Here is a 25,500-nt window from a genome sequence, read left to right on the forward strand (position 1 = left end):
GTAATTGTGTGTGTTTTATTTCTGATGATGCAGTGAAACATGCCAAATAGTGCTATTTTCACGATTTATCAATTTTTTTATGTGGTTCAGATACAATAATATTTTGAGTTTCTATTTATTAAACAAATTTCCTTCATTGTATTAACTCAAAGTTTTAATTTCAATAAACTCACAATTTTAAGGCAACCAGGTTACTTACTTTTTTAAGTTAAACCAACCAAAAAATTTTACAGTGTAGAAACGCTCAAATGTCTCCTCCTTATTATAGTTTATTATAAACCAAATAAGTCTTGAACACAAGTGCTAAATCCGCTCCTCCAGGGCTTATCAAACACACCTGAACAAGCTAATCAAGGTCTTCAAGATTAGGCTAAAACTACAGGCAGCTGCGTTTCATCAGGGTTGGAGTTACTCAGACATTGGATCTTTAAAAAGGCAGTTTCAAAGAACCTGCAAACAGTGGTTTATGCTGCAGGGTAAAGCAGCTCGTGTTTAGTGTTGTTTTGAGAGCCTTGTGGGTTCCAGCAGAGTTCATTGTGACCAGCGCAAGTTGAGAGGATGACAGCCCGTGTGTTGTGCTCATTGAGTGCTGTTTTATTGTGTCTATCTGTCTATTTGAGCACAATAGACGCTGGTGTTGTAGGTGAGAATTTATCTTATTTACACAGCCTGAGGAAATGCATAAATAAGTGCCTTACAAAATAAGAATATTAACCGTGCAAACCGTGCATTAACCTCAAAGGAAACATGGATACAGTTTTCATTTAGTAATTCATAGTAAATATCAAATTGCAAGGAAACTGCAAGAAACACATTGAACTGAAACCATGAAATGGAAAGCCTGAATATTCCAGTAAAAACTATTCATTGATGCTAGTGAATGACTTTCAGCATAGTTGTTTTCTGTCATGTGTCTTTTAAACAGCAAAGCCAGGAGAGTGTCCCAGCACAAAATCTGGAGCTGGAACGTGTGCTGAGTTGTGTGTTTCTGACCATGACTGTCCTAACAATGAGAAATGCTGCAGCAATGGATGTGGACGTCAGTGTATGGCTCCATATACAGGTATTTGTATTAGAATTGGTTGTGGTGATTAGTGAGTCTTTTTTTGTTGTCAATAACACGAGCAGGTCATAGCACTGTCAAGCACTCAATAGCTTTACAAAACTAGGAGATGAGGAAGATTAATACTAAAACACTAATCACTCTGTAAGTTACACGTACTATTCATGATTTGATCATTTTGTGCTGTACGAGACTGAATGCTGCTGAAAGAACAGACTAAACCGGCTGTTTGTGTCCCTTCAGTGAAGCCTGCAGCCCATTTGCCAGCAGCCGAACCATCATTGCCTGCAGCTGAACCAACTTTGCCAGCAGCCGAACCATCATTGCCTGCAGCTGAACCAACTTTGCCAGCAGCCGAACCATCATTGCCTGCAGCTGAACCAACTTTGCCTGAAGCCGAACCATTGTTGCCCTCATCCCAGCCCCCTGTGCCTGAATCCGAGCCCTCATCCCAGCCCCCTGTGCCTGAATCCGAGCCCTCATCCCAGCCCCCTGTGCCTGAGTCCGAGCCCTCATCCGAGCCCTCATCCCAGCCCCCTGTGCCTGAGTCCGAGCCCTCAGCTCAGCCCCCTGTGCCTGAGTCCGAGCCCTCATCCGAGCCCTCATCCCAGCCCCCTGTGTCTGAATCCGAGCCCTCAGCCCAGCCCCCTGTGCCCACAGCCCAGCCCCCTGTGCCCGCAGCCCGGCCCCTTATGCCCAAATCCGTGCCTGCAGCCCAGCCTCCTGTGCCCGCAGCCCGGCCCCTTATGCCCAAATCTGTGCCCGCAGCCCAGCCCCCTGTGGCCAAATCTGTGCCTGCAGCCCAGCCTCCTGTGCCCGCAGCCCGGCCCCTTATGCCCAAATCTGTGCCCGCAGCCCAGCCCCCTGTGGCCAAATCTGTGCCTGCAGCCCAGCCTCCTGTGCCCGCAGCCCGGCCCCTTATGCCCAAATCTGTGCCTGCAGCCCAGCCCCTTGTGCCCAAATCCGTGCCCGCAGCCCGACTGCCGCCGCGTAAAGCTAAACTGCCGTTACTTGCAGCCCAACCAAAGTCTCCAGGGAAGCCTGCAGCTAAATTGCTGACACCTGTAGCCAACCTGCCAAAGCCTGCACCAAATAAAACCAAGAGCCTTATCCCTTAATGCCAAATAAATGTTATGTTTGGTGAAATGTGTGCTTTTTTTTTTTATTATCCATTTTTAGGAGTTTGGTAACAATTGGTTCTTTATTTCCATGGTTTGGCAAAAATTAAAGGCCTGCTGAAGCTGTTTGTCTAACTATATTTACCATGTTATAACGTGTACTCTCTAGCTTCTGCCAGACTGCCTTCTGTGTTCAGCTTATGGAAAAGTGTAACTGACAAGGTGTAAGCATTACACTGCAAGCGGTGCTATTTATGCACTTAAGTTGACTGAGGAGAAGCTAGATCTCCTTGCAAGGTTTAAATCGGGTGTTTTTTTTTTTTGTTTTTTTTGTGCACTACAGAGGCCTTTTCTTAACCCCCGCAGAGCTGTGTACTCATTGATGCATTTATATTCTGGCCTCCCATTATAATGCTGGGATTAGCCATGAACTGTCTCATAATGTGTCTTTCTCTTATCTGAAAGATTAATAATCCTATGATGAGCATCAATGACTCATTCATGGGGTAGTTCAAGTGAACCATCCTTAAGTCAAATCAAAAGTTTTATTATCTGGAGCTTCATTTAGACCCTGCTCTCAGTGGTCAAAACAGAGTACAAAAGTGTTCAAAATTAGATTTTTTTTTTTTAATACTAGTTTTGTACATTAATATTCTGTAACTCAATAAAAATTGATTGCAAAAATAGAAAAGAATCCTGACTAAATCCAGCAGTGCAGAATCATCAATTATTGATGACACTTTGAAGGGATGTTAAAGGGAGCAAAGATAGATAATTTCTCCTGATTCAATTCCTCGCATCCTGAAGGGGTAGAGCTAAGGCGCAAGGAATCTAGGTAAGGAAACGAGGATGCACAAATACGAATTGGGAAGTGTTAACTCCATCTTTTTGGCCTAACGTAGGAATCCAACAGCTGGTCGAAGGACTTCTGCGTGAATGTCTTTTTCAGGTGTTTCTTTAAAGAACTGCAATTTATTAAAATGTGAAGATCCAGTTTTAAATCTGACTCCATGTTGAATTTAATCTGACTCTAATTGTGTGTAGTTTCATTGAGTTTGTTACGTTGATAAATGTACGGCTGATCGTATGATTAGTTGTGATTTAATTTAGATCTTTAATTTCTCTGAGTATCTCTACTTCTCACTTTCTTCGTTCATCAACGACCCGATATCGCTCAGAGACATAATGTTCGCGATGTACATTTGCTCACGGTCCCAGACTGGCCATTTCTGATATTAGTCAGAGGATGGCAGAGTGAATATTTTACCTTTAAGAGGTTGCGCCTGCTCACTCATCTTAAAGCGTAATGGGAATAATAATCACAGGAACTGCAACTTGCTAATACAGTGATAGTCAGAAATCAGATTATCCCTAATGCTGTGCTCCATGCTCCAGTCATTGAGTCCTGCACTTTGATCTATCCTGGCACCAAATCTGTGGTAATAAAGGACTCCGATTGATCCATACTAAAAGAAGCGGCCTTAGAATAATCCAAGGTAAATCAAAGTTAATGTTTATTTTAGCCAGGCAAAAACATCAAAATAAAGAAATTAAAAGACAATTATACACAACTGATCATCATACAATATAACTCAATTATAAAATAGTTAAACATAGTTTCAAAGAGTCATCATTTACCTGGCAATAGAGACTTACCGCAACAGTGTGGGAAGTTCTGGATACAGATGCTTCCCTGAGTGGTTTGCCCCTTCTCCTTAAATACTAGAACAATAAACATTTAGCACCCACTTATTTATGCAGCTTTTGGTTCTTTTCTCGTGCCCAAATGGTCCCACCTATCCTTGGGGCCTGACAGCAAAAAAAAAAATCAAAAGATCTTTATGAGCATCTCCCCACACCAGAAAAACACATCTGGTTGTCCTTCTTTTATGACCTGTAGCAAATTAGCTCTTAAGGGAAATATTAATAATTATTCATAACTCATTATGATTAATTATGAATATTTGAATCATTTAAATAGATTAACTTTATGTAGCTACATTAATATTGCAATCAATCAATCAGTTAATTTGTGAACATTTAGTATCGATTACTTAATTCAAAGAAAAGGATATTTTTCATGGCTACAGAAAAAATATTCTTCCTTTGTATTTGCATAAGTGCTTAGAACACATAACCAGATCGATCATTTAAGGGACAATTTGTTTGCAGGCAGGGAGTCAGAACCAAACATATATTGTGCACAAACTTTAATATCTATAAATCACGAACGAGACATGAAAAACATACATACACAAAACATACATAGCAAGAGTTGAAGTGAAAGTGGTTAGAAGAACCGGGTCAGTACAGATGGATGAAGTCTAAAGAGTCTAAAACCTTGAGAGAGAAACCATCGGTGACTACAAGCCCCTTTGTCTGAACAAAGGGGTTTACAGTTTTACTCACTACACAGCAATTTGTTTTGCATACGATGCTTGCATATGGCTTGAGCCGTAGAAGACCGTCCAGGTGGAAATCGCAGGAGAAAGTTCGATGGTTTGGTCGGATGGGTTTTACCACGCATGATTCCTTCCGTGGTGAGTGAAGGAACGACAGTAAACTTGCAGAGTCTCTGATGGTCGAAGAAGGTCCACATGAAGTGTTGAGGCCTGCTGGCACAATGGCCGTGTGTGGGCCTCGGGTTTCTGGTCCCGCAGCACATGGCTCTGTGTATGGAGGCCCTCCCTGCTTGAAGGGCCTGCATTGGTGGCCTGGCTCAAGGGCCAGCCATGATGACATGTTGGTTCAGCCAGAGAGAGAGAAGAGAGAGGGAAGAGAGAGAGAGAGAGGGCATCTGAGCACCTCTCTTTTTAAGGTCTGGGAGTAGTCACAACCTCCTGAGGTAGACTTGACCAATGAGATTGTTGGGATTTCCAAGTGGGAAATTCCTCTGTAGATTTTATGGCTCTTTGTTTCAAGCTTGAATCAATGGCCCAGAAAGCACGCATGTTTGGGCCACATGTGGGTATTATCTGGCACATATGGCCCAGATATGGCATGGCTGAACAGATATGGGCCAGAATGTGACCATATTTGTTTTGCCATAACTTTAAAATCGGCGGGAAATGTTCTCTTGGTTCACAACTCATTTTGAGGTATATGGCCCAGATAACAATGTACACATAAGGGCCATATGTGTTTGAGCTATGGCACAAAGTGAGAAAGGCTGACTTGTGGTAAACCTTTGGATTATATATGGAAAAACACAGGACACCTGAAATCAAGCGCAGCTGACAGCCGAGGTTCCACACCTCAGGTGGTTGCATCTCATTAGTGGAATGAATCTGACTGATACAGCACCATTTTCTCATCTGCTCTCATGAGTTTTTGGTCACGCATATCTTCAGGTAAGTGAGGTTTTGGCATTTCAAAGTCTTTTTAAGGTTATTTTGTGCAGCATTATGTATTTGTTTGAGGAGGGTGTTGAATTAGCCTCAGTTGAGTGTATTTTCTATTTCAATCCCATGTGTAATGCAGCACACAGTCACCGTACGAGTCATTGATTAATGATTTAAAACTCCGGACTAGTTTTCTTGCATGCGTCCATTTTTAACGCGCCTCAACTATCGCACAGTCTGACATTTATGACAGTTTTGACCTTACAGTGTCACATGGTTTACAGCACTGATTATGTTTGTACAGCCTGACATGGAACAATGGTGAAGGACTATAATAAATCTAAAAGTGTGCACCCGGGTTAAGTTTTGTTGCGGCCGCAACAAAGTTAGTTAGTTTTTTTTTTTTTTTTTTTTTTGGCGCAAAAAAATAAATTAATCAATTCAAATCTTAACCTGGCTAATGATGAATAACAATGATTTTAAAAAAAGTGACAAAAAATTATGACAGAATTATATTTTTGGTTGAACTATCCCTTTAGTTTAACATTTATTTTAATCATAATTATGCAGACTTAGCTTCCAGGTTGTATTGCTATTATCATTATTTAAATGTAACTTTTTATTGCAGGTGCAGTTGGTTGAAACAACGCCAGTCCCAGCAACACACTTCCAACACTGATTAATGTCACAATTCACTAGTGTGAGTGCCCGTGCTCACCACCAGAGGACACTCCAATCCGGACTGTCACTGTATCATAAAGTACATTACCCATTATCCTTTGCCCGGACTCATTAGCACTCACTGTTTACACCTGTCTTATTATTCTTATTATTCCTGGTTATCTTTATTTACTGTGAAGTCTTGTTTTGTGTACACTGCATTTCTGAGCATTTTCCTCGGTTTCATGTCTCTTGGTTTGTTGGATTTCTTGCCTGTTTCCCGGATTACCTTTCTCTCCTTTTGCCTGTCTCTCCTGTCTTGTTTGCCTTTTTGGACTGTTTGCTTGTGTATGACCTTTTGTCTGCTTTTGACAATGATTGTGGCTAACCCTATTAATAATTACTGCATTTGAAACTCCTACATTCTGTCTCAGAGCGGTTCTTTACAATTAGAGACTTTATTTACCTTGTGAAGTTGTTGTTTATCTTTAGCAAGTTACTGTGATTCCCCCCTCCCTTCTACTTTAACTCTCATTGCTGTGCTGCGTTCCAGTTCGTTTTTATCATGCCCTTCACTAGCAAAATTCCCTCCGTCTCGATCACTCGGATATGCGTCATTGCTTACGTTGCATGAGTGCCCACTACTGGCGGAAACTTTGCAATGGACTGAATTGGAACGCCCTAAGCCCTTGATCACTTGGAATCCACTTTGGAGTTGATTTATTATTTATTTTTTTCCTTTACGAAATTGTTTAATGCAGCATTCTATGTGTATATGGATGTGTTTGGGTTGTTTTAAATGTTTTTAAAAATATCATAGAGTTGTTTGTGATGGGGTAAATTAAACACGATATGTGGTGACGTCAATCGCGTTGCATTGTGGTATATGAAGCTACTTGAAGTGTACATATGAAGTAGATTCGCTCACTCTGTCAAAATCGAGGGAGCAAGGCTCTGTCCATATGAACTTCCCTTGTCCACTTCACGAAGTGGAACGCACTTCAAAATGGAGTAAAGAAGAAGTGGGCCAGATCTGGGTCGGCAACCACAATCTATTCTGGGCCACATCTAAGCTGTTTATCTGGGCCAGATCCGTCCCAAAGGAAATTTGGGGGGTCTTTGCCCATTCATACTCTAATTAATGCAACAAACACACACTGCATTCTCTGAATAAGTGACATACATGGAAGTGTAAGTCGTGAAGTGAGCATTAATTTGATTGGAGACATGACATATATGAGGTTACCTGATCAGAACTAGTAAGTTGTTAAGACAAAGACAAAAAGATGCAAAATACCATACAGAAGAAACATTTTACAAGACAGTTATGTGTTTACATACAATGTCCTGGGGTGCATGTTCATTTATAGATGGTTTGTCTATAATTTGAGGCAAAAGCGTGTGTTTTACAAGCTTTGTGTCTTTAACTCTGGACTTTTCATGTGGCCAAATTCTTTTGGGCCGTAAAACGTCTTATCAGATGGTTTCGAGGGTAACGGAGAATCTTTCTCTGTTGTGTTGGGGGAAGGTCTGTTACTAAGCACAAAGCATTTAAAACATATTTGTTAAATGTAACTGACGATTGTGTGTTTGATTCGCCTGAGTCGCTACATAATTCCCCCCTTTCGATAGTTGTTGCCCCTCTTATAGACAACAACGAGTGATATCAAAGGTTCAGGAAGATCAGAAACACCACAGCAATGTTAGGCTCCAGTTGTTTGTGTCTCCTGGAGTGATGGTCGTTCCACGGCAGATAAGGCAGACAGTAGCCAAGTTCAGGTCTCTGTGCTTGTGCAGCAGGTGTCGAGGCAGCAGGTGCCCTGACGGTGCGTCACCTGTCATCCAGAAGTCCGTTTGTGTGGTGCAGGTGTCTAGTTTCAGCAAGTGGTTAGGGGTCTGTGTGACCTGAAGAGGGTTTTAGACTGACCTAGTGCTCATAGCAGGAGGGCAGCAGGCTGTTGTTAGCCTCTCAGTCACGAGAAGTCAGAAGGATTGGAGTTCTGCTCTGCTCTTGTGGCAGTGCTGACAGGAGCTTGCCTGAGCTGTGTCAGGCAAGGAGTTGGAGGCTTGTTAATGAAGCTATTTTGCTGGTGTCAGCAACTCCTGTAACTCTAAGAACTCTAATAGCTATCCAGCTATGCTCAGCCTCCGCTTGACACGTGTGTAAAGGGTTTGGCAGAGGATGTTGTCATCGACGGCTGTGGGACGGCCTGTGGTGTGCGCAGGTTGAGGGTGCAGTCTTCCATGGCTTTGCCCAGTTTCTTGTACCTGGACGGTTGCCATAGTGACAGTTCTGCACTGGTCCTGTGCTTGCTCTGTCCAGCTGCTCTCATTGTTCAGCAGCTGTCTGAGCCGTTTAAAGTCTTTTGATTTTGGTTTGAGCCTCAGTCTCTAGCTGGTCTGTGAGACTATGAGGATGTGTCCGCTCCTTGCTGGACTATGTGATCTGCTGTGTAAGGTTGTTTTACCTTCTGTTTCAGATTCATGAGGTGGAAGCTAAGGAGGTGGAACCCTTGGTCACCTGTGTGGCTGCAACTCTGGCTTGAGTCATGTACTGTTAGTCCTCTTCTCTCATTGTCCAGTTGTGTTGGCTCTGGTGCTGTGGCCTTTCCACAGCCCTGGGTGGAACCATGTTCCTCGCAATGGCCAGTCAGTCTTTTAGGTCTCCGGCCTAGGAAGATGGACTGTGCATCTGCAACATTTTGGCACACTTGTTGTTGAGAGTCGGGTGAGGGACTAATGCATGACCCTAAAGAGTTCAAACCTAAAGGTTCATTGGGTCAATTAGTGATAAAGCATGAAGCTTGATGTCTCTGGAATAGCTTGCTATGGAAATGTGTCTGCTTTGTTACTGTCTTAGCTGTAGAGCTAAGATTTGAGTGGTTCTTAGGGTGTTTCAGAAAGGTGTAAGCCGAGATTTAATAAATGACTTAATATGGTTCTTGTGGTCAAATTATTTCTCAGAATCTCCTATTGGCTTGCATAGGTGCTCAGTGCTCAGTGCTCAGTGCACCAGTGCTCAGAACTATTTTTATGCTCTAGTAGTCTTGGAGATTACTGTGTAGCAGGGTAACAGAACTTTGTGCACTCATTGGCCCTCATTTATCAATCTTGCGTAGAAACGGGTGTATATGTTGGCGTAAGATTATGCTTACACTCCTCTCACCGCCTGATTTATGAAACTGTGCGCACCTTTGCAATTCAGGTGTACGCAATACTTGCCCTTGATAAATCCGGCGGCTGAAAATGATCGTCATTAGAATAACACGCCCCTATTTATTCAAGACACACGGAAGACAGCAAAGAAGCGAAACTTCTCCGACGTGGAGATCGGGCGCACTCAATCATCTCACTAGTCCACTAGTCAGGGCACTGATTAGGACATAAGTCAATGGGCTGACTCCCTGATCAGTGCCCTGACTACTGAACTAGTGAGATGATTGAGACGCGCGCCATCGAGACCATCGCCAGGGAAGTAGGAAAAAAAAACGAAATTATTTTATTTAAGAGTATAAAGAGTGGGAATAAAGGCACCCACAAAAACAAAATATGGACTCAAATAACGAGTACTGTTAATAGTGTGGGGGTTGAGAAGCGCACCCCAGCAGTTTAAATAGCTGTTTGGATGATAAATTACCATCACAATGCATTATTTTACAGCACGTTTTGAAACAATTAGCATTTAATTTCGTATCACGGCATGTATTGGGGTGTACGACAGTGATGATGATGTGATGTGGAGTACCATTCATTCACATTAATAATTACATGACAATTTGTAAGATTCTTCTTCTTCTTCTTCTTCTTCTTCTTATTATTATTATTCTTAATGACACTTGTTATTTAGAAGAAGAATGTCGTTTTTATTGATTTCATTATTATTTAAAAGAAGAAGGTCATTTTTATTATTTTGTCAGTCTGAATTATTTTAGTCCCAGTCCGTGTGCAGCTGCCGGGCCAGACGGGCCTGAAACGTCAGATACAGCGCACAAGCTCGCGACTGGAGGAATACATATGCCTACAAATCAAACGCTTTGGTAAAGTCACATAAATTAAACATTGACGTTCATGTTGCACAAAAATAAACACTGAATGTTGTTGCTGGGGTTTTTAACAGTGGGTCATAATATAGCATATCTTGTCAGTGCGTTTTGTAGTGTTAGGAATTGTTTTTCTGCGCACTTTTACACTAACTCAAACGTGCGTACACCACCTCCTGAGCTGAGCTAGGATTTGAGCGTGCCGTACGCCAACGTCCATATTGATAAATCTCAGTCACCGTGGGTTTGGGTGTACGCAAGGTGTATGCTGGAAATTTGGTGTACGCACTTTTGATAAATGAGGGCCATTGAGTGTAAACAGAATCACAAATAAAAATTGTTTGTCTCTTAGCTTTTGGGTTCTATGGGGAGACCAAACCACATTATATAGAGTTACAAGGTGGTGACTGAACTTTCAGATATTCAAGAATATGACGTTACATTCAGTAAAAGGCAAACATTTTATTTGCAATTTTACTCATGTAAGCTCTTTCTGCAAGTGCTTCTCTCTTTTTTGGATGATAGGCTTCTGGCACTTGTCTCAAGAGTAAATAAACAGTTTTGCTACAAGTTAAAACTTGTTTAAGCACACCAAATTACATCCATCTCATGACTGAATACTGATGTTTCTTTCAGTGAATGAAACAGTATTGATCAACGGGTAGCTATGCTTGTAGATGCAGCTAAAGTTTAGATGAATGATATCAATCTGACTATAATCTTTAAGGACTTTACACTGTCGAAAGGGGAGCATCGCCCAAGTCTATATCTATATAACACTGTACTGAGATTCCTTCATCAGAAACAGGTTAAGCACTACTGCAAGTGGTATTTTTTTCTTTCCAACCAAAGCAGACTAATTAATTCTGGTACAGTATATATGCTGCTGAGCTGAAATTATTTTGCCAAAACAGACTTACGCTTTAATACTGAAATTAGAGTCTCTTTCCTAAAATCAGTAACCTTATGCTGATACCATTTGACCTATGTTAAGATGTGTTTAAGGCTCTTTCTGTTAAAGTAGAGATGTCAATTCAAGCCATCATTTCATCTGCACCTTTCAAACCAGCACTAGTGATCTGCATGTTCATGGACTATAATGTCTGGTGTCGTAATTATCAAAGTCAGACCTTTAGGTGGACAGTGGTTTAAGCGAATGGCTCTAGGCCGTGCTAGCTTAATCAACTCAATCTGTCGTCAGGGATGCATGCGCTATCTGGAGTAAGCATTTTTCTTTTGACAAGTTATTGTCATGAAAATTAATGCACAGCAGTGCCAACTCACACAGTGTATATCAAATATCTGTATATTGCAACACTATGTGTAGGCTGTTGACATGTGAGGCTCACAGTCATTAAAGATTTCTCTTTCAATCAGTAAAATTCAAATTTCACTAATGCAGACTTTTGCGTTTTTGTGAACACACTTTCATCTACTTTGACACTTTTATGTCCTATGCTGACTAGGAACTTTTCCAGAGGGTGTCTTGCATTATGACCAGGCTGGGTGCCTTCTAGTGATCCACTTTGGTTTCTCTGTTTCAAAGTTCAAAGTCATTGGGGTTTTGAGAATCCCTTCAGAGGCGGCCTTGTGTTCGTTAAAGGCCTTCTTTCTCAAGTCACATGCATGACATAGTGTGGGGCTTGGCAGTATTGCCTACAAGGTGACTAACTGGTGTTGGAGGAGAAGGTTCTTGAAGCTGGTGTCCTCCTTCCATTCCAGGTTTGTCTGAGTCTGTAGTAGAAACACAGGCAATTTTATGTCTGCCCTGTTTAGTGTCTTAGGGCAGCACTCAATCCACTTTCAGGGTCTGAAAAGTTCTCTATGTTGGCCTGTTTCAGCTGCTGGTAGTCCGAGTGGAGGTTTCCTGGCTGCCGAGCCAGAAAGCGTCGCATCTCTGGGCTGGATGTGATCCAGAGCAGATAGAGTCTATCTTGGTGGTTCACCATCGCCGAAGACTGCAGGTGAAGGTCAGTGTCTCATAGATAGGCATGGATGTTGTGGTCTCCTGCAAGCTTTGGTGTGAGTGCAGGAAAGGGTCTGTCCATTTGCTTGAGGTGTTCACGTGCCATTTCAGTGTTTGTCTGAATGCATCCTTGGCACCAATGGCTGGTGAAAGGTTAAGCAGAGGGCTTGGGCTCCTCCCCCCCTTTGCGTCTGTGTGCAGGGCTGGAGGAGCTTGCGCTGCTGATATGAAGTTCAGCAGAGTACGTCTTTCTTTTGGGGATTAATTTGCAGTTGGTCAGGCCTTTTAAGTTCTTTTTGGACCACACCACATTGAGCTTGTCTCTAATGCTGCAGGATTGCTGAGTCAGTGCTTGGACTTTAGCTTCTGGCTGCATGTAGATGGCCTCTAAAGGCCTTAGCTTTAATGTCTTTTCTATTTAAGTTCCACTTTGGCTCTTTTAAGAGTCTTTGTGTGAAACAGTTCTCTTTGGAGGTCTTGTACGGTAGCTTTATCCAGCTGCTCTTGGTGCCAAGCAGCTGTCGGAGCCTCCTGAAGACCAGTGATCTCTTCCAGTAGCTCTCTTCTGTTGGCGTCCTTGCATCTGAGCTGTGCCTTCTTATGCTGAGCGGGGGTTGGTTCTCTGTGGAACTCTGTGACTTACAGCGTCAGTCTGTTTACCTCCCTTTTGAGGCCTGTGGGGGTGTTGCCAAGTAGACGATGGTGCTGGTCAAGATTTTGTAGCTCAGCCTGGTGTCTGCTGTCCACTTGTTTTGTAGTTTCACTGTTCCTTTCTCTGCCATGGCAGGTTGCTGTCTGCTTTAGGCTAAAGGATGCCCATCACATGCTCTGCCGGGTCTACAGGGGTTCCTGGTGGTGGCAGGGCTGGATGTCTGAGGCATACTGGCACACTTTGTGGGAGAACGAGAGAGAAATGGCAAAGGCCACTGCAAGTTTGTACAGAGCTGGTGAGTTAACTGTGTAGGAGAATGGCTATGGGGGCCACGGGAATGGTTATGTAAGCCGCCTAAGACACGAATGGCTGATGGGTGCCGCTATTAAGGCAGGGTGTTGGTAAACACAAGTTATGAATTTGAGTATATTGGTTGACGGGCTGTAAGCAGTCAGCTAATGAGTGGGCTGTACGTGTGGTCAAACTATTACTCAAACACAGATGGTTCTCACAGGCTTTCACTTAGAGAGTAACAAAAAATAAACAAAACTGGAAAAATAAATAAATAAGTTGAGATCAGAAAGGGAAAGGGAAAAGAAGAAAGGAGTATTTTTACCTATTTAGTTTCAACTAGGAGATACGGCTAAGCAGGTGTCACTTGTGGGTGATACTGAATAGATCATACTCATAAGGTTAGACTGTTAGCTTAAGCTAGCAGGGACACACCAAACAACTTAATGTCAAAAGAAAAGAAACAATGGGAAATGTTTCTAGTTCTGTGTGTGGTCTACAGTGCATTTGGCCGGTAACCATACTTCATGGACTAGGCCTGGCACTGGGGAGTGAAGACTAATAGCCTGTGTGACTCTTAAAAGAGACAACAGTTGCTAGAACTATTGTAATCTTATGCAGAGAAGGAAGATGGTGATGGTAAGGTAACTAAAGTAAGGTAAAAGTACAACATAATTTCCTTATAGCTTCCAGAAACTAAAAGGAAAGGTATGTAGACAAGTTGACATATTAAATTTGAAATTTAATTAGATCCAACTTAGCTGAATAGGGATATTCATGCTTAATGGAAGTCAATGAAATAAAATAAAAATAGAGGAATAAAGGTGAAATTAGAATTTCCTTATAGTTTTAGAAAAACTTAAAAGGAAATGGAAGAGTTGATTTAATTAAATTTGAAATTTAATCAAATTAAATTTAGCTGAATAGGGATATTCAGGCTAAACAAAAGTAAAAATAAAATGAAATTGGAGGAATAAGGTCAGAGTAAGTCAAACACACACAAGAGCTTACTGCAGCTTAAACCAGTGATGGGTGCCTTTGAGGCCTCAGGGGTCTTGTGAAGCTTTGAGACTCTCGCAAATCATTTGTCTTGAATCAGTGATTCGAAATGCGCATCAAACTGCTAAAGTTGTGTGATTTCAGTAAACAAGATTGTTAAGCATCATGGCATTTCAAAATTATTTCAAATGTTCAGGTTTCTCGCAAACCAATGTCTCTATATATAATTTCAATATGAGCACATATCGATTATAAATCTAGACACATTTGATGGTGCCTTTGATTGCTAGTGAAGATGCACATTTAACATTCTCTTTGTCTGGTTAACTCAGTTTTCACAAAGTGAGCACTACAATTTACAGAAAAATCATGCCTCATAAGAAACCTCAGGTTTAGATGGTTCATTAATTTGTCTTTAATTGGATACACCTTCAACAAGACATTTGTGGATGGTTTGTTAAAAATGTTTGAATAAGTTTTAGCTGCGCTACCTGTTGTGACCCCCAGGGGTCACTGGATTGTGGCGCTTTGAGCGGTTCAAAGCGGTGAATCATTTGTGACTCTGAGCTTCATAAGCTTCTGATCCCCAATAAGTGATTCAAAGTCCCTTAGTCTAAAGGGTCCCAAAGTCTGTAAAATCTTTGGTACGAAAGTTACACTCTATGCTCAAACGTGTCTAGGTGTTAGCAGGGTGCTAACAGCTTTAGTTGAGGTAGATGGCTTTAACTTATATGTGTAGGTTTGCTTACAAGCTAGCTTTGGCTTACAAGCTAACTTGGGCTACACACAGGTCTGTGACGTGAGTGCTGCTATCAGATTATCAGAAGTGTCTGCTCACACGTTCTGTGGTCATGGCTCGCCAAGACCAGTGCCAGCCAACAACGGCACTCGAAAGGGAGCAGACTTTCGAGCCCCGATGAGGGCACACACTGAGAACTCTAGCGTGGTCAGTCATGACTCACAAATCAAACAGCACATCACTCCACAGACAATGATGACTTTCTAGTTAGCTAGGCTAGAATTTACACCACTAATTCAACGCGATTCTTTCATAAGAGCGGTTTGACGCATCAATATGAATACAATGACGTAATGAATAATAAGCCCTTGATCGGTGTCTGAGGAGGATTGCTCAGTCACCATTACAAACACTGTGGTGAGATTTCTTTGTCACGCAGTTTAATTCATGCTTCTAATCTGAGATTTCTTCGTCATGAAAAGACTTACGCATTAAAGGCTGAAAGTAGTGTTTTCCTTCACCCACAATCAGGATAATTTATTCTGGTAGTTACCGTTTATACGTGCTGCTAATCTGGCATTTCTTCATCATAAGAAGTCTTACACTTGTTTAACGACTGAAAATATGATTTCTTAGATCATTCCAGGTTAGTTTCTTATCGTACGATTTAAACATGCATTCTAGAACTGGTAAACTTTCTGCTGTTCGCAGGAAGGCGCACTTAAGCTCTAGTTTTGCTGATTTTGTCAGAAACTTGTACGTGCATTTATGATGTTACATTTTTTTATGGAACAACGATTACATGTTTGATTACTGGATCCGTCTGCAAACAATTGTTTAAAATGATGCCCGCATCCTCCACCAATATGTAGTGAATTAGCTCTTAAGGGAAATATTAATAATTATTCATAACTCATTATGATTAATTATGAATATTTGAATCATTTAAACAGATTAACTTTATGTAGCTACATTAATATTGCAATCAATCAGTCAGTTCATTTGTAAACATTTAGTATCGATTACTTAATTCTAAGAAAAGCATATTTTTCATGTGAGTGAGCATTGATTTGATAGGAGACATGACATATATGAGGTTCCATGAACTAGTAAGTTGTTAAGACAAAGACAAAAAGATGCAAAATACCATACAGAAGAAACATTTTACAAGAACGTTATGTGTTTACATACAATGTCCTGGGGCTCTGGACTTTTCATGTGGCCAAATTCTTTTGGGCCGTCTTATCAGATGGTTTCCAGGGTAATGGAGAATCTTTCTCTGTTGTGTTGGGGGAAGGTCTTGTACTAAGCACAAAGCATTTAAAACATATTTGTTAAATGTAACTGGCGATTGTGTGTTTGATTCGCCTGAGTCGCTAAACGAAACAGTTTGAAAATCGGTTGAAATTTGAGCAAGTTATGGTTATTTAAAAGTACATGCACCATTAAAACACTGTTACAAGTGAGCAAGCTGCCTGTGACAAGATGGCCGCCAGTTGCAGACGGCGACCTCCATTGGCCAACAGCACGCACGAGACATCTAGCCTTTATTATGGATATCTATGGTCCGCCTGGTAGTTCTCCCCTACTCTTTTACAAATACTAAGGATTCGGACATACTATTCGCTCGCCTACTGCTTTTTCCATAATATATAGATAGGGAAGTATGCGGTTCCGAACGCAGCCCTAAATAAGAATTGGGAAGCATCCTGTGAATGTGTGTTCCGCCTCCAACTCTTATCAAACACACCTGAACAAGCTAATCAAGGCCCTCAAGATTAGGCTAAAACTACAGGCAGCTGAGTTTCATCAGGGTTGGAGTTACCCAGAGCTTGGATCTTTAAAAGGCATTTTCAAAGGCCCTTTGAACAGGTTGCGGGATTCAGCAGCACGTGTTTTCAGTGTAGTTTTGTGAGCCTCTCAGTTTCCAGTAGCGGTCATTGTGAGGTCCCAGGTTCAGAGGATGACAACTAGTGATGGGCAGACCGAGGCTTCGTGAAGCACTGAAACAGTTGAAGCAAATGTGCCGAAGCTCCGAAACAACACCCGACACCCGTCTCCATGACGACATCTAGTGGACACTGCCGTGTATTGATCTGAAACCTTGACAGTGATCTACTGTTTGTAAAAAAACAAAAAACACGTTTTTAACATCTGTCTGACAACTACTTGGTTTTGTAACCTGTAGCATCATCATTGTAAATAACTTTTTTTATTTAATTTTGTTTTTGTCATGAAAAATGTATATTATTAAAAGAAATAAAGCCACAATGTGTCATTGGTTACATAACATTTTTATTCAAAAATATGAATTGCTCTGCATGGTGTCAACTTATATATATATATATATATATATATATATATATATATATATATATATATATATATATATATATATATATATAATTTCTCTAGCCTTTGAAAGAAAACATTCTCACAAGGTGGGACACTTGTTGATGGCATGCACAAATATTTTTTAGCAAGTAAATACAAATGAGGGAAAATTACTGAAAATTAAGTTAATGGTTCCTGCATTCTGGGCCAATACAAATACTACACACATTTCACTTTATGTGGTGTTTCCAAATGGAAATACTCCCACACCAGATGTAGTGTCTGTTATGTGACATCTCTCATGTGGAGCCTCCGCTCCATATCACTTAAGAATATCTTCTATATATTATATATCTATAATTCTAATTTAGCCTATATGAATATGTCACCTATATCTATCCTAACTATCTGTCGCTGTCTATACCTACCAGTCAATATATCTCATTTAAATCTAGCCTAAATATAACTAACCAAAGCGCACAATAAATCTCACTTATATCACAAAATCTCTCTCCTCCCACAAAAACCCACGAGGTGAAGATGGATTAACTTCACTTTTAAACTGTGGGGAATGAGGTTCATTCAGACGTGTGCCTGTGTGGTTTGTTCCCGCCCCTTTTAATCAAAGCAGTCTCGACAGGCGCACCTGATGAAACACTTCGGTGCTTCGTTTAGCGGTAGTCACGTGACATGGGTGAGTCGAATCACAGCTCGGAGCAGCGTTTCGAAGCATCCGCGCTTCGGGATCTCGATACAGCGTCGAAACGTCAGTTTTGCGTCAGCCATCCCTAATGACAACCCGAGTGTTCTGCTCGTTGAGTGCTGTTTTATTGTGTCTGTCTGACTTTTTGAGCACAATAGATGCTGGAGTCGTAGGTGAGAAGGTCTTTTAGCTTCATTACACAGCCTGAGGAAATGCATAAATAAGTGCCTTACAAAATATGAATATGAAATGCAGTACATTTAGTTGCAATAGTAAACTTATGAACAACATATTGACTGTCCATGTCTCCTATCATTGTAGGCTACTTGTTACACACCCTACTATACTGGGCTAGGTTGCAGCACTTTGTCTTTAAAACTGATTGGCACAGTTTAGTGATAAAATATATTGTTCTTGATTTGAATCAGATAAATATGAATACTACATTTGTGATGCCTTGTAAAACCCCTGACTTGTAAAACTATTACAGCACTCCCTGGTCTCTCCTAATGATCCTCTTGAATCCTCTTCTGTAGTGTCCGGGGACTCTGATGGTTGTGCCGTCCAGTCGAGGATGCACTTCTGATAGAGGCTGCTCTAGAGGACACAAATGCTGTCACTTTGGCAGTGGACGTGTGTGTGTGCCACCTGTTTTCAGTGAGTTTCAATTAATGATGGATGCTAGAGGTCTCAAAAGAAACATGAAATTTCAGAAATTCATAGTAAATTTCACAAACGGCAAAGAAACAGCAAGTAACACATTGAACTAAAACATGAAACTATGAAGTAGAAAGACTGAATATTCCAGTAAAAACTACCCAGATAGCATGGTGACATTGATTCAATGTTGAAATTCCATCAGAATCATCATTTTGGTTGAGGTTGAAATTTCAATGCTAAGTAATATTGGATCAATGTTAAAAATTCAATGCTAACACCATACTGGACCAATGTTGAAAATTCACTGCTAAATAATATTGGATCAATTTCATGCTTTTCAGTGTTGAAAAGACAAACATTGAATCAATGCTGATGTTAGGTCCACCGGTGAGGCTTACAGTCAATCTATCTGTCACATTATTCAACATGTTAAGGCAAGTCCAAATCAATTGGCTACATTTGTGTGAATGTGAGCACATTTATTATCCTCAAAGGATACGATGAGTACACCAACGAGTGTGTGGATTCACAAAGAATACATAAATGTAAATTTTGTAATTGTAAGCCTTTCTTTACATTTTTCTGGAAGAGTTAAAATTGTATGCGTGTTTGATTTCTGACTCTTCCAATAAGAAAGCTGTAAAAACTATGAATCTTTTTAAAAGGTATACTATTTTCCTGCTTACTGGCATGCAATGTTGTCATTCTGTGTTGCATGTTATTATAATAAAAAATGTTTTTTTTAAAAACAACAACAAAAAAACAAAACAAAGAACTTCTACCATAAATTTAGTCTATCAGTTTTAAATAAATAGAAATGTAGCCTATTATTATTATTTAAATCATGTAGAATGTACATGTATTTCATTATTTATCTAAAGAATACAGGGTTAGTAAAGAATTTAGAGTGTCCCTATCGAATGCGCCACAATCCAGTCCAGCAGGTGGCGGTAATGCACCTTCAAGACATCCACCAATCAACCAAAGCAAGCGCAGCTGAACAGACTTCAATCGCGAAAAAGAGACACAGGACAACGACCATGTTTTTTAGAGGTAAGTGGCCTACAAAAATACAATTATAAAATTCATCTCAATTTTAATTTAGTGTTTTTATCCATCTTTGTTTTACAACTTGTGTGCTTCTCCTGAGCGAGTTAGAGTGAACTGCAATGTTTTGGATTTTGAGACCATATAGGATCGACGCACAAGTCAATGAATGCGCGGCACGGATCCACAAACGTATCTTACTCGTTGCACAAACAGATGAATCATTTTGAATCATCCTATATTCGTCCAGTGTATAAACGAGAGGCGATAGGAAGGTTAGATGAATTTCTGGCTTGTCAGTAATTGTGTTCGCCACTCGTGAGAGTATCTCACAGCTGAAGCAGAACTAGAACTGATTGACCTGTTAGCACGGTGAGGGGAAATACAATCAGCTCGTAGCTCTGCCTCAGCTGCGAGATATCATCACGAGAGCAGATCACATTTACATCATTACAGTTTAATCTTTAATGCAGCAAGAAAAAAAAAGAAAAGAGTGAGATCTTTAAGTTCTGTAGGAAGCTATATCAAACTACAGAAATTTTAGTAAACAGTTGTGCCTTCAGTTCGTGTTGTAAATGGAAAAAAAAATCTCTTCCAAACCACCATGTAGCCTATACAGCTCCTCTTTTATTTTCTTAATTTAGCTATTGGTCATTCATTTACTTGTTTCATTTTCACACTTTATTTATTTACTATTAAATACAATATTATTAGATAAAACACCGGATATAGTCACTTTGCTTTTTCATTCATTGTGCGTCTGCAAGTCCTTTAAAGTCTATACTAAAATGCATTAAATAGACCTGAATTTAATGTTACCGTTTTAACTGGGATATCAAGATTTTGATAATTTCAAGTTTCACTTCATTTTGTAGTAGGCTATATTTATAATGTATAATTAATCACATTTCCAAATATTTATTAACTTCTTGTTGTTTTAGATGCGGTGAATGCTGATAAAAAGAGGCATCAGAGTTTATCTTTGCTGGGACGGTGCAGAACTGTCTCCATTACAACCTGAAAGGCTTGGGGACATTGCTCATGGTGGAACCGTATTTGGAGTATTTCATTCTTTCTTCTACCTTCTTTCTTTCAGTAGTACTGTGTCATATCTGTATTTATTGGCAAGTTTACATTTGTATTTACTTCCATTTTGCAGATGCACGTCATGTTTTTCCAGGCTCTTCTCATTTGTGTCATAAATTCAGATGTAATTGTTTTAAGTCAATGTGAGATTTCCTGTTGTAACTGTGGGGGCATAAATAAATACATTTGCATGTAAACTGAAGGATGCTGTTAACTTTGAGTGACTTTTTGATGCAAAATCATATCGACTGCAGCCACACATGGTCTTGGATTAAAATGAATAAAATAAAGAGACAAATTAACTGGCATAGACTCCTGCTGTACATAAAGCAAGATTGATCTATTTTTCATTGTTGAAATAACATTATTTCAGGGTGCAAACCTGATGAAAAATCAGCATTCTCAGCATTGATTCAATGATATTTTAGTTGATGCATTAACATTGATTCAACGCTGATTCACTGTTTGTCTGCTATCTGGGTATACAGGTAATTGTATTATATTAGGTTATTTAGTGTTTGGCTCAGGCTCTTCTTTCTTATTGTTATTGTACTCCATGACACTAGTACCTAAATTCAGTGCATGAGTACCAGAAGCACAGACTAGCTTTACAAAATGAACAGCTGAATAGTTCTCTCTCTAAGTTAAGCTTGCTATTGGTGATTTGAATATTTTGAGCTGTTTATCTGAGCCTTAATGTGGCTGAAAGGACAGCCTAAAGCTGACTATCTGTATTTATGCAGTGAATCCTGAACCGCCAATGCCCACAGCCAAACTGCCTGAAGAAGAACCGCCAAAGCCCACAGCTGAAGAAGAACCACCAAAGCCCACAGCTGAAGTGCCTGAAGTGGAACCACCAAAGCCCACAGCTGAAGTGCCTGAAGAAGAAACAGCAAAGCCCACAGCTGAAGTTCTTGAAGTGGACCCACCAAAGCCCACAGCTGAAGTGGAACCCCCAAAGCCCACAGCTAAACTGCCTGAACTCAAACTGTCAAACCCTGAAGGCAAACTACTGACGCCTGTAGCGGAGCCCCCAAAACCTGCACCAAGTAAAACCGTAAAAGCCTGAACACCAAATAAATATAATGTTTAACAAAATGTCTCTTCTGGTTTTATTTATGCAAGTTTAAGTCTGACTCTTTAGTGCTACTAAGGACTACAGGGACATCAGCCCTCTGTATCTGCCAATAGTGAGCCTAGAATGCTAGTCATGGCAGTATGACCCAAATCATTTCATGTAGTAACACTCACTTCACCTGTTTCACACATTGGTCACTACAGGGGACAACTATTATAAAAGCTTTTTCTTGTGTCTGTGTAGCTGCACATCTCTCTCCACATTGGACTCTATTGTCTCCATCTTGTTCACTGATGCCAAGTGGCAAGCATTTGCATGTGGCTTGTTTTCTCCAACTCCATTTTAATTGCGTTACCTAGTCCTTTATGTCCCCTTGTATCTAGACCTCCTAAACAAAGCAGACTTTTATACAGAAATTCTTAAGCTTTGAGTGGTTTACCTCTTACAGTGGGTGTCATGGAGGAATGTGTCTGAAGTCTATCACGCTGTGGCCGAATGCTGCCTTATGTTCCATAAGGATAACATTGTCAATGTGCTAAGATCCAACAAAACTAAGGAAACTATGCTGTCAGTTTTCAAAAATGTCATTAGCTACTCTAAGAAGAGCTGGGGCCTATACCATGAAGCTGGTTAGCCAGATATGTTTAAGCTGAGTTTGTGCCAATCCTGTGTTTTAGGTACCATTAAACTGGTTTGGCTTTAGCTGTGTTCATTGTAGCGATGGGACGATACACTTAAACTCACGATACGATGCACCTCGATATGCCAGGGTTACGATACGATATGTCACGATACGATATCAAATTATTATTTTTTCTTTCCAAATCTGTGATATTTTTTTTTACCAGCTAAGTAATGTACTTAAATGAAAGGTAGGATTTTTCTCTTTTTTGCAATTTGGTTCTATGTTGTTTTAAAAAAAAGGAGAATTTTTAGAAGTCCGCGACCACATCTTAAACAGGGGTGCCAATAATTGTGGAGGGCACTGTAGGGCTGTCAATCGATTAAAATATTGAATCGCGATTAACTGCATGATTGTCATGAGTTAACTCGCGATTAATTCCAATTTAATCACACCTTTTTAGCAATTGTAAATGTCTCTTAAATTAAGTTTAAATTAAGTTTTTAATACTCTAATCAACATAGGTATGGACAAATATGCATTCTTTATGCAAATGTACATTTATTATTAGTGAAACCATACTTATTCAATAATAATCAATACAGCATGAAGACTAGACATATCAAAGGTCATAGATATGTTTATCTAAGAAATTGTTCATGTCTCTTAAGCCTAAACTTAAAAATAATGAGTAAGTAGTGATTTCTCTCATTTTAACAATATAAAGGGAGTTTTTACACTGGCAGTTTAATTCAGAACAGGGCAAAGTTCGTATGAAAAATTGTTAAAGTGTACCAGTGAGCGAACCAGAACCACACCATACCTGGAGGAGGTCCATATTACACGAGTAGGAATATAGTGCGGCCCCTTTAAGAGATCCGCATTCCCTATTGAACTGCCTTTGCGTGTGCGCGTCGAACTGTTCCGCGATTTACGTGGACAGTGTGAAGAACACGGACGACTCGGGAGCGCGCTTGTTCAGGAAAGTAACCTGTGCATTCGTTTTAGCCGATTGTAATGTATTTAGTTCAATAAAACACGTGTCCAGTAAGCGGGGTGATGGTGTTAATGATTTACCTCAGACATGAGCCAGAGTGAGCTGCAGTGCATCGCGCTCAGACTGCAGAGAATGTGCTCAGTGAAAAAACGCCCTTTTCTTTCTGGAGTCAGAATAAAAGTTAAACAGAAAATATGGTAGTTTATGTAGGCAATAACTGCATTTTTGGTTTAGAATATTAATGCTAATGTCAACCATTTTCTTTCTCTATTAATGTTTGCTGCTACATCCTTTGTCTGACTGCTCTCACTTTTTCCAACTACGGGCTCAGATCAGACAGAAAATGCGCGCTGCGTTTTGTTACGTCTGCCCCACACACACACACACACACACACACACACACACACACACACACACACACACACACACACACACATATATATACGATACACTAAATTATTTATATACTACGCAAATCATGCAGCAGTGCAATCTATCTTTATTTCGCGATCCATTTTTTCCGACCTCGATGCGTTTCGTCACGTTTTGTATCGCGATATTTCGTCAAACGATATTTTGTCCCATCCCTAGTTCATTGCCATAGTGACTTGCGCTCCATCGCTAACCTGCTTCAGGCACCTGTACCATAATGGTAGTTTAACAAACTCAAGGTTACAGGATTAGTTTTGAGTTCACAAAACCAAACCAATCTATTCAAAATTAGTTGGTACCATGATGCTGATCATCAGCTTTCTCTGTAAACTCAGGCTTTGATCCTGAGTTTAGCTGTGACATCAGAAGTGAACAGCCAATCACATGCTGTGATATCAGCATCCGTAGTGAACAGCCAATCACGCTGGATCAGTGGAACTGCGATTCAGGGCCTGTCCCAAATGGCACCCTAAACCCTCACGGTCTTCCTCTGAGTCCGCACTTTCCCAACGTAATGCCGCTTTGACTGCCGGGAAGAAGTCCACTGCGTAGCTCGCACCAGTGCGGGCTTGGCAGAACTGCGCATCGAGGCCGCATAATGGCCACAAAGCGAGCACCCTTCAGAGATCTAAAATTACAAATGTGACATCCTGTGGTCTTGTGGATGCAGCGGCCATTGTAAGTCCACAAGAGCGAAAGTGCAAATGAAGTGTGCCATTTGGGAAAAGGCCTCACTTCTCGCGAGAGAAGCAGTTAGATTAATTTCTCTTTACTGCAAATTATTACATAATTGAAAAATATTAAGAATTTAAACAAGTTTAAGCCAGTGAAAGGCCGCTGATGCAATACAGTCACTCCCCCTGATTCTACTCCAAATTAAAAGTCATTACATAGCAAATTGTTTTTAAAGACTAAAGTGTCTGGCTTTTAACAATGCTTATTTATAATAATAATAATAATAATTTGGAATGATTTAGATATAATTTATGTAATTATTTTACCCTTAATCAATTACACATTTATAATTGTAGCTAATCAATCATTAATAGGCACTTTGTTAAATTTATATAAATAGCCTATATAAAGTCATACAAATAAGCTTTAAAACCAATAAATAAAGATAGTAAAAAGAAGCTTATACTGAGCTTGTTCAATTCTCTCTCTATATCAACTAAACTAACTTCATAACTTGTACTTGCATTGACGTATACCATTTTATCTTTAAGTGATTAGGTATCTTAATCTCTTTCATAGACAGCTCTTTTCTTCTTGCTGTGTAAATTAGTTTAAATTCTTAATATTTTTCAATCATGTAACATTCTGCAGAAGAGAGTAATGAATCTCACTGCTTCTCTCACGAGAAGTTCCACTGATCCAGCGTGTGATTGGCTGTTCACTACTGCTGTCACAGCTAAACTCCTGAACTCAGGCTTTTATGGGTCTTGAGAGAGAGGAAATTACACTGGTGTCAATGGAGACCTTTCTGAGCCATTGGATTTCAACAAAAATACCTTCCTTTGTGTTCCGAAGATGAACGGAGGTCTTATGGGTGTATAACGACATGAGGGGACATTCTTGGGTGAACTAACCCTTTAAGCACAAGTCAAATCAGTTTCATACAGTCACATTCAAGAATGTTAATAAACTAATCGGAATATGATTCACTTAAAAA

General features: G+C 40.2%; 2 protein-coding genes across 3 annotated transcripts; both read left to right on the plus strand.

Moving 5' to 3' along the window:
- Nucleotides 1-440: 440 nt before the first annotated feature.
- LOC137046149 (uncharacterized) lies at nt 441-21,791 on the plus strand. 2 transcript variants are annotated; one of them, XM_067423244.1, is made up of 3 exons: nt 441-643; nt 926-1,063; nt 21,443-21,791. In XM_067423244.1, exons 1-3 carry the CDS (start codon nt 559-561, stop codon nt 21,766-21,768), a joined length of 549 nt encoding a protein of 182 aa, XP_067279345.1. In that variant the 5' UTR covers nt 441-558; the 3' UTR covers nt 21,769-21,791. The 2 variants fall into 2 exon arrangements, 1 of the variants encoding a protein (XP_067279345.1); XR_010898900.1 differs by lacking the exon at nt 21,443-21,791 and adding an exon at nt 1,307-1,394 and having other exon boundaries at nt 444-643.
- Nucleotides 1,261-2,307, plus strand: LOC137089554 (uncharacterized). The gene is made up of 2 exons (XM_067453153.1): nt 1,261-1,561; nt 1,685-2,307. Exons 1-2 carry the CDS (start codon nt 1,261-1,263, stop codon nt 2,179-2,181), a joined length of 798 nt encoding a protein of 265 aa, XP_067309254.1. The 3' UTR covers nt 2,182-2,307.
- Nucleotides 21,792-25,500: the final 3,709 nt, after the last annotated feature.

This window comes from Pseudorasbora parva, chromosome 2 (genome assembly GCF_024679245.1).
Source record: "Pseudorasbora parva isolate DD20220531a chromosome 2, ASM2467924v1, whole genome shotgun sequence".
Classification (NCBI taxonomy): Eukaryota; Metazoa; Chordata; class Actinopteri; order Cypriniformes; family Gobionidae; genus Pseudorasbora; species Pseudorasbora parva.

What these genes read in the sequence shown, in the direction of transcription:
- LOC137046149 (XM_067423244.1), top strand. Translation starts at nt 559, where the DNA reads ATGACAGCCCGTGTGTTGTGCTCATTGAGTGCTGTTTTATTGTGTCTA. An exon ending in AATAGACGCTGGTGTTGTAG is followed by an intron (nt 644 to 925) that starts GTGAGAATTTAT and finishes TCTTTTAAACAG; the next exon opens with CAAAGCCAGGAGAGTGTCCC. An exon ending in GTGTATGGCTCCATATACAG is followed by an intron (nt 1,064 to 21,442) that starts GTATTTGTATTA and finishes GTATTTATGCAG; the next exon opens with TGAATCCTGAACCGCCAATG.
- LOC137089554 (XM_067453153.1), top strand. Translation starts at nt 1,261, where the DNA reads ATGCTGCTGAAAGAACAGACTAAACCGGCTGTTTGTGTCCCTTCAGTG. An exon ending in CTCATCCCAGCCCCCTGTGC is followed by an intron (nt 1,562 to 1,684) that starts CTGAGTCCGAGC and finishes AGCCCCCTGTGT; the next exon opens with CTGAATCCGAGCCCTCAGCC.